This window comes from Corythoichthys intestinalis, chromosome 19 (assembly GCF_030265065.1).
Source record: "Corythoichthys intestinalis isolate RoL2023-P3 chromosome 19, ASM3026506v1, whole genome shotgun sequence".
NCBI classification, from domain to species: domain Eukaryota; kingdom Metazoa; phylum Chordata; class Actinopteri; order Syngnathiformes; family Syngnathidae; genus Corythoichthys; species Corythoichthys intestinalis.
In genome coordinates this window covers 4148873-4158378 of record NC_080413.1, presented here as the reverse complement: position 1 = coordinate 4158378, position 9506 = coordinate 4148873, and the positions used below count along the sequence as shown (strand labels likewise).

General features: G+C 36.4%; 1 protein-coding gene across 1 annotated transcript; it reads left to right on the top strand.

Annotated features, from left to right (window-relative positions):
* The first annotated feature begins 324 nt into the window (after nt 1–324).
* On the top strand, nt 325–8769 carry LOC130907947 (protein c-Fos-like). Its single transcript, XM_057823503.1, has 4 exons — nt 325–570; nt 679–837; nt 3844–3951; nt 4041–8769. The coding sequence occupies exons 1-4, from the start codon at nt 457–459 to the stop codon at nt 4584–4586; spliced, it is 927 nt and encodes a 308-aa protein (XP_057679486.1). The 5' UTR covers nt 325–456; the 3' UTR covers nt 4587–8769.
* Nucleotides 8770–9506: the final 737 nt, after the last annotated feature.

Sequence of the window (9506 nt, the reverse complement as noted above, 5' to 3'; positions counted from 1 at the left end):
AATGTGAGAAAACGTTGCACGGATCACGTTGACTGAAAATGATGCACCAGCTGCATGTACTCGGTGACGTAGTTCATTCATGACGAAAGGGGGCACCCTTTCACGTGCGGGTTTTAGGGGGGGGGGGCGTCTCAAATTAGCCAGATCTATTTTCGTTAATTGCATTTTTCAAAAAATTAAATCAGATTTAGTGGGATTTTCTATTTGCTGAAATCATTCCTTCACATTGAAGAATACATACGGTTTTTTTTTTTTTTTGCATTTTACCTACCCCTCCTCCCTTCCCGAATGGTTCGCTCTCCCCTGTTTCATTCATAAAATCCAGCTCACTATAAAAGGGGGGGTCCTCCTCGCCACTCGCTGCACTGAAGCGTTCATCAAGCTGGCAAATGGAAGGAGACAAGTGAACGTTTGAATTATTGACGCAACTAAAATATTGATTTGTAGGTAGAATAAATGATGCACCCGGATTATTCCTCGGACTCGTCCAGCTGCAGCACAGCATCGCCTGGTGGGGACACCCTTGGGTGCAGCCAGCATCGTTTGTCGCCGGCAATTGACAACGACGAGGTACAAGATTTTAAAAAAAAAATAAAAAAAATTGAAATGACTCATTTTGATGATAAAATTTTCAAAAAAATGCACATTTTCTTTCCTTTTTTTGGATGTTTTTTGCAGGATGTAGACAGCGGTGCTTCAGACTGCCTCGTCCCCACGTCAGGTGCCTCCTCGCCGGCTAGGAAGCGCCACGTTCCGCCTTCCAAAGGCAGGGGGAGCCAGACGTCTTCCGGCAAAAAGGCCAAGACGTCCGGCTGCAGGAAAGGGCAGAAAGATAAGGTATTCAATTTCAATTAATAATAAATCTTCATTTCATATGACTAAATGTGATAAGGGATGCTTGACATTTTTTTGTTTGTTTAAAGGACAATGTGTGCATGTTAATGCACGTGCGTCTGCAGCGCCCCCACATCAGCAGTCGCTGCATGGACGTCATGTTCTAGATATTCTTTCATCTCGAGGAAAAAAAAAATCCCCCTCTGCATTGACGGCGATTGACTTCCAATCAATTTTTAAAACCCAAAATGGATTGGACGTCAATTGCCGTCGATGAGTTCAATGAAAATGACCTCAAATTGAAAGCCCTTTCAGGCGAGATTAAAATTAAGATGAACTCATGTTTATTCCAGTTGGAACCAGGAAGAAGTGCACGTCTTGCAATTAATCTACTTTAATCACGATTAATCTATGACTACAGTGATGAAAGTAATCTTTTTTTGTAAATAAAGACAAAATTTTGCCAGATTTACTTGAATCAAGTCAACACGGGAAGAAAAAACAAACAAACTAAAAAGTTATATTTTTGGCTGCCAGTGACGGCAATAGACGTCCAATCCAATTTTGACTGGTAGTCCTAAGAGCCAAAATGGATTGGACGTCTGTAACTGTCAATGGCAGCCAATGAGTTCAATGAAAATGACCTCAAATTGAAAGCACTTTCAGACGAAATTATATAAAAGATGAACATATAAACTTGATGTTTCCAGAAGGAACCAGGAAGGAAAAAAAATCACATTTCTTGCAATTAATCTACATTAATCACGATTAATCTAACTACATTGACGAAAGTCATCTTTGTATTTTAGTAAATGCAAAACAAAATCTTGTCATATTAAAGTCGACACAAAAAAAAAATACTAAAAAGATGAACTAATTAGCTGCCATTGACAACAATAGGCGTCCAATCCATTTTGACTGGTCATCCGAAGAGTCAAAATGGATTGGACGTCTATAACTGTCAATGGCAGCCAGAGTTCAATGAAATCGACCTCAAATTGAAAGCATTTTCAGACGAGATGATATAAAAGATGAACATATACAGTATGTAAACAAGATGTTTCCAGAAGGAACCAGGAAGGGAAAAAAAATTCTTGCAATTAATCTACAATAATCAGGATTAATCTAGAACTACTTTGATGAAAGTCATCTTTTTATTTTCGTAAATGCAGACGAAATTCTTCTCATGTTCAAGTCAACACGAAAAAAAAAAAAATTAAAAAGATGAACTAATTAGCTGCCATTGACAGCAATATGCGTCCAATCCATTTTGTCCGGTCATCCGATGAATCAAAATTTGGATTGGACGTCTATAACTATCAATGGCAGCCAATGAGCTCAATGAAAATTAACTCAGATTGAAAGCACTTTCAGACAAAATTATATAAAAGATGAACATATAAACTAGATGTTTCCAGAAGGAACCAGGAAGAAAAAAGGCACATTTCTTGCAATTAATCTACATGAAACGCGATTAATCTATTGCTACATTGATGAAAGTCATCTTTTTATTTACGTAAATGCATACCAAATCTTGCCGTATTTACTTGACTCAAGTCAACAAGAAAAAAAAGACGAAAAAGATTAATTTATTGGCTGCCATTGACGGCAATAGACGTCCAATCCATTTTGACTTGGAGTCCCGAGAGCCAAAATGAATTGGACGTCTATAACTGTCAATGGCAGCCAATAGGTAAATCAAAATGACCTCAAATTGAGCGAGATTAAAATAAAGATGAACTCATTCACTAGATGTTTATTCCAGAAGGAACCAGGAAGAAGAAAAGCACATTTCTTGCAATTAAGCTACATTCATTGCAATTTATCTATGGCTAGATCGATGTGAGTCATTTTTTCTATACATGAAGGCAGTACTGATTGGAATCAAGTCAAGAAAAAAAAAAAAAAGACTAAAAATATTGACGTTGAAGTTCAATCCTTCGGAACCCCTAAAGGGACATCAACAGAAACACAATGAATTTAAGCAATTTGGTGCGCACCAGAAACTATCTGGTAAACATTAGCATTATATACCATTTAAGCTAATTGCAACAATTGGCTAACTTGGATAGCAAAAGTCCGCAAGCTTAAATGATATATATAATGCTAATGTTTACAACACCTTGCCAATTTGTGTAACAAAAGTCTGCAAGCTAAAATGCCATATAATGCTAACGTTTACAAGCATTGCCTAACTTGCATAGCAAAAGTCTGCTATTTTAAATGCTATATAATGCTAATGTGTTCACAACAACTGGCCAACTTGTGTAACAGATGTCTGCTACCTTTAATGCTATATAATGGGAATGTTTACAACATTTGACGAACTTGCGTAACAAAAGTCCGTTAGCTTAAATGCTATATAATGCTAATATTTACACAATAGTTTCTGGTGCGCACCGGATTGCCTGAATATATTTTATTTTTTTCGATGTCCCTTTAGTGGACATGGCAGCGATCAAATTTAATCTCAAATAATCGCGATTAACCTTATCGACCGACTGTGATTTAACTTTTATTTTTGCAATTGCAGACCAAAGCTTGTCAAAGATTTAGATGAGTCAATGCTAAAAAAAAAAAAAAAAAAAGAAAAAACACTTTAAAGATAATTTTGTGTCCATTGACGGCAACATACGTCTAATTTATTCGAACTAGGAATGAAACGGAAGCCACCGCCATGAATGGCAGTGTATTAGATCATTAAATTGATGTATAGAAAATATTTATGTATAAAAGTTGATTGCAAATTTTAAAGGTATTTACGTCTTAAAATGCCAGCTAATTTTGTGATTAGAGTGCACTTCAAACCCCCATCGCTAGATGGCGGCAGCAGAACTAAAGATGGTTTGCCAAACTGCTATAAAACCAAAGAAGAACAATGGCAGTTTTTAAACTAAAAAACTGACTGGTGCCTTTCAGTTAAAAAAAAAATCAAAATACAAATTTTTATAGTGTAATTTTTCACACTTTTACACTTTAAAAATGGCATTTTTTTGGTTTTCACTACAGCTTTCCAAAGAAGAAGATGAGAGGCGTAGGATTCGCCGAGAGAGGAACAAAATTGCCGCCGCAAAGTGTCGAAACCGTCGGCGGGAGTTGATCGACACCTTGCAAGCTGTAAATTTGGAAGAAACTTTTTACAAAAAGTTTTCCGTTGCCATTGACAGCTATAGACGTCCAATTTCTTTTTTGTTTATTGACTTCAGGAGACCGACCAGCTCGAAGACGAGAAGTCTAACCTCCAGTCAGAAATCGCCGAGCTTCTAAAGGAGAAGGAGCGACTAGAACGGGTCTTGTCCTCCCACGAGCCCTCCTGTCACCTCCGGGCCGAGAAGACTGAAGACGACGACGTCGCACAGTCGCCCGAAAGCAACGGCGTCGCCGCCCGGGTCCCCCGCGCCGCCATTTTCGGCGATTCCGACATCCTGCTGTGCGCTAGCGCCCGGGAGGAACCTGACGGGACGCCGGATGACCTGGACGACTTAGTCCCCAGCCTGGAGATGGAGGTCACCCAGTCCCGGGACGAGGCGACGGGCGGGGTCTTCGTCCCCGACGTGAGCGCCCCGCCCGACTGGGAAACTTTGTACAAATCTGTAGCCGACGACCTGGACTGTCTTAGCTCGCCACTTGCAGAATCTTGCGCCGACTTCCGCGCCAGCGTCTTCTCCTTCAACTTGGACGACATGGACGCCTTGGCGGAAAGCGGCGGCTTCGAGGATAGTCTCAACTCGCCTACGCTTCTGGCGTTGTAAATGCAAAAAAAAAAAAAAAAACAACAACAACAAAAGAGGTTATGCAATGATCGTTTTACCCTGACAAGGCGCTTTAAAAACTCTTTCAAACGAACTAAAACGTACTTTTTAAAGTACATGAATAAAGTCTAAATACATTGGCTGCCATTGACAGCGATAGAAGTCTGGGAGACTGGGAAAAGACTGGGAGGGCAAATGATTATGAAATGTAAATAATGAATCAAATTATTCTTATTTTTAATCTCGCATGATAACTGCCCTTGAATCTGAAGGAATTTTCATTTTTACTCGGTGGATGTCATTGACAGCAATGGACAACCAATCCATTTTGACAGGAAAAACGGAAAAACAAATAATTATGATCAAGAATTAATCTCATTTTTAATCTCGCTTGAAAATTACTGAAAAACCCTTAATTTGTTTTGAATTTAAATTATGAGTTTCCACTGACAATGATCGATGAATGCATTTTGAATTCGAGGGTTAGTAACCCTGTTCTGAAATTAATCTCATTAATCTCGTTTTTAATCTCGCTTGAAAATTGCTGAAAAAAACCCCACATAATTGAAATTTTTAGCTGCCATTGACAATAACCAATCCATTTTGGATTGCAGGGCTAATAACTATGATCTGAAATTAATCTGCTTTTTAATCTATCTTGAAAAGTGCTGATAAAATCCCACAATTTTTTGGGAATTTGAATTTAAATTATGAGCTTCCACTGACAATGACCAGTCCATTTTGAATTCGAGGGCTCCGATCTGAAATTAATCTCATTAATCGCATTTTTAATCTCGCTTGAAAATTGCTGGAAAACATCCCTCACATAATTGACATTATTAGCTGCCATTGACAATAACCAATCCATTTGGAATTGGAGGGCTGATAACTTATGATCTGAAATTAATCTCATTAATCTAATTTCTAATCACACTTGAAAATTGCTCGAAAGAAGCCCTCACATAATTGAAATTATAAGCTGCCATTGACAATAACCAATCCATTTTGAATTTCAGTGTTAAATAACTATGATCTGAAATTAATTGTATTAGTACCATGTTTAATCTCTCTTGAAAATTGCTGGGAAAATCCCTAACATAATTAAAATTATTAGCTGCAATTGACAATAACCAATCCATTTTTAATTCGAGGGCTAATAACTATGATCTGAAATTAATCTCATTAATCACCTTTTTAAATCTCATTTGAAAATTGCTGACAAAAGCCCTCAATTTTGTTTTGAATTTTAACTTAACTCATTGGCTGCCACTCACAATGATAGCCCATCAATCTATTATGAATTCCAGGGCTAATAATGATATGAAATTAATCTAATTTTTAATCTCGCTTGAAAAGTGCTAAAAAAAAAAAACAACAAATTTTGTATTGAATTTTTATTTAATCCATTGGCTGCAATGTACGATGATAGACCATTAATCAGTTTAAATTTTGATGGCTAATAATTATGATCTGTAATCAATCTGATTAATCTCATTTTAACTGTCGCTCAAAAATTCATAAAAATCTCAATTTGAGCTCCTTGTCATTTAACTCAATAAGGACGAGCGATGTCTAATCATTTTTGACTAAAAAGGCTAATAATTATAATATGTCAATTATCTAAACAATCTAATTTTTAATCTTGTTTAAAAAAAAAAACAACCTAAATTGGAGTTCATAAATTATTTAAATAATTCCCTGCCATGGACGACGATCGATGTCCAATCCATTTTGACTGGGAGAGGCTGACGGAGACAAATAATCACTGCCAGCCTCTTCCAGTCAAAATAAATTGGACTTCGATCACCATCAATGGCATGGAATGAGTATAATTATTTTTCTTAAAAATCATAGAAAGGTTTGAATATCTCTCTTATGCTGCATGTCCTCAACCAGACTACAGAGCCACCTGGCATGTTGTGGCAAAATGCGGTATTACGCTAAACTAGCGCAACTATTGGAACCTAAAAACATCGACAGAAATAAAATAAATTTAAGCAATCTAGTGCGCACCAGAAACTGGTAAACATTAGCATGATATAACATTTAAGCTAGCGGATTATTGCAATTGGCTAACTTGCATAGCAAAAGTTGGCTATTTTAAATGCTATATCATGCTAATGTTTACAACAATTAGCTAACTTGCAAAGCAAAAGTTCGCTAGCTTAAATGCCATTGAATGCTTATGTTTACAACTGTCTAACTTGATTAGCAAAAGTCCGCTAGCTTAAATGCTATATACATTTAAATGCTATATAATGCTAATGTTTACAACAATTGGCTAACTTGCAGAGCAAAAGTCTGCTAGCGTCAATGCTATACAATGCTAATGTTTACAACAATTGGCTAACTTGAATAGCAAAAGTTCGCTAGTTTAAATGCTATATACTGCTAATGTTTACAACAATTGGCTAACTTACATAGCAAAATTCCACTAGCTGAAATGCTATATAATGCTAATGTTTAAAACTGGCTAACCTGCGTAGCAAAAGTCCATTACCTTAAATGCTATATAATGTTAATGTTTACAACAATTGGCTAGCTTGCAGAACAAAATTCCGCTAGTTTAAGTGCTATATACTGCTAATGTTTACAACAATTTTCTAATTTCCAAAGTAAAAGTCTGCTAGCGTAAATGTTATACAATGCGAACGTTTACAACAATTGGCTAACTTGAATAGCAAAACTCAGCTAGTTTAAATGCTATAAAATGCTCATGTTTACGATAATTGGCTAACTTGCAAAAGTCCGCTATCTTAAATGCAATATAATGCTAATGTTTACAACAATTGGCCAACTTGAATAGCAAAAGTTCGCTAGTTTAATGCTATATACTGCTAATGTTTACAACAATTGGCAAACTTGCATAGCAAAATTCCACTAGCTGAAATGCTATATAATGCTAATGTTTAAAACAACTGGCTAACCTGCGTAGCAAAAGTCCATGACCTTAAATGCTATATAATGCTAAATTTTACAAAAATTGGCTAACTTGCAAAGCAAAAGTTCGCTAGCTTAAATGCTATATATTGCTAATGTTTACAACAATTGGCGAACTTGAATAGCAAAAGTCCACTAGTTTAAATGCTATATACTGCTAATATTTCTAACTATTGGCTAACTTGCATAGCAAAAATCCGCTAGCTTAAATGCTATATAATACTAATGTTTCCAACAATTGGCTAACTTGCCTAACAAAAGTCAGCGACCTTAAATGCTATATAATGCTAATGTTTACAACAATTGGCTAACTTGCTTAGCAAAAACCCGCTATCTTAAATGCTATATAATGCTAATATTCACCAGATACTTTCTGGTGCGCACTAGAAATGTTCTGGTGTGAACCATATTGCCTAAATTTATATTATTTCTGTCAATGTTCCTTGAGGGGCTCTGTAAAAACAATAGATACATTAAAAAAAAAAAAAAGCTGGCTTCACTGTACTCGTTTCTTTGTGTTTACTGTTGTTTACAAGATGACATATACAATTCTTCCATTCTTGTAGTGCCGTTTCCCCCCCAAAAATGCATGCAAATGACTTGTAATAACAGATTTATCCCTTCTGTGTAGCGTGAAGCTGAATCTATATGTGTAATTGAAAATCTTGTGATGTAACAAAATGCAAAAATGTAGCAGGGTTATTATAAAAGTGTAGCATTTGACATGTTAATGTATGTATATTGCTGTCATGTCACACTTCCATGTGAATGTTTGCTCCACCTCTTTGCCAGGATGTATTTTATGATATAGTTTATTTTTTTACGTGTGCAAAATGTATGATGCGAAAGGAGAAATAAAAAGTGTCATTTGAGTGTTGCTTAGCGGACAATTTCAGGGGTATACAGGTAAGAATTTTCAGACTCATTTGTAGACTTTTATTTTTTCATAAATGTGTATGTAAAATGATGTAAGCCTAGTGCCATTATATTTATTATATCTATTATAAAAAAATATATATTTACATTATTTGATGTGATATTATTCAAGTGAGGAACCATAACATGACATGTATCCTGTTCAAATATATCACATTAAAATGTGAAACTTGACCATGTTTAAATTGGGAATTTAGCATCTTAAAATGCACAAACTATCATAAATTCATACTGAACTTAATAATATTTGTAATTTATGAAATATGTCATTTGTGAATGAAGTAATGATATCAAAAAACACCTAAAATGTGTCTGTAAAATGATTTTAGTTGAATAAACTAAAAACTGCAATTTCTGGAGAAATTACTATGGGCTTTGCTGTGGGGAGATACAGATCTTCGACCTGCCAAGGTTGAACATTTCAGGGACAAGATCAGGTCGCTTTCTGTTGATTTGGGGACATTTCATGGACGTGTCCTGGTCACATCAGGTCACTTCTTGTGATTTGGGGGCATATACTGGTCATATCAGATCACTTCCTGTTGATTTGGGGACATCTCCTGGTCATATCGGGTCACTTTTTATTGATTTGGTTACATTTCAGGTAAATGTCCTGGTCATATGAGGTCACTTCCTGTTGATTTGGGGACATTTCAGGGACATGTCCTAGTCATATCAGGTCACTTTTTGTTGATTTGGGGACATTTCGGGACATCTCGTCATATCAGATCACTTCATGTTGATTTTAGGAAATCTCGGGGACATGTCCTGGTCATATCAGGGCACTTCCTGTGATTCGGGGGCATGTCCTGATCATATCAGATCAATTCCTGCTGATTTGGGGACATTTCGGGGACATCTCCTGGTCATATCGGGTCACTTTTTATTGATTTGGGGACATTGCAGGGACATATCCTCGTCAAAGCAGGTCACTTTTTGTTGACTTGGGGACATTCCGGGGACATGTCACTTATTGTTGATTTGGGGACATTTCAGGGACATTTCCTGGTCATATGAGGTCACTTCCTGTTAATTTGGGGACAT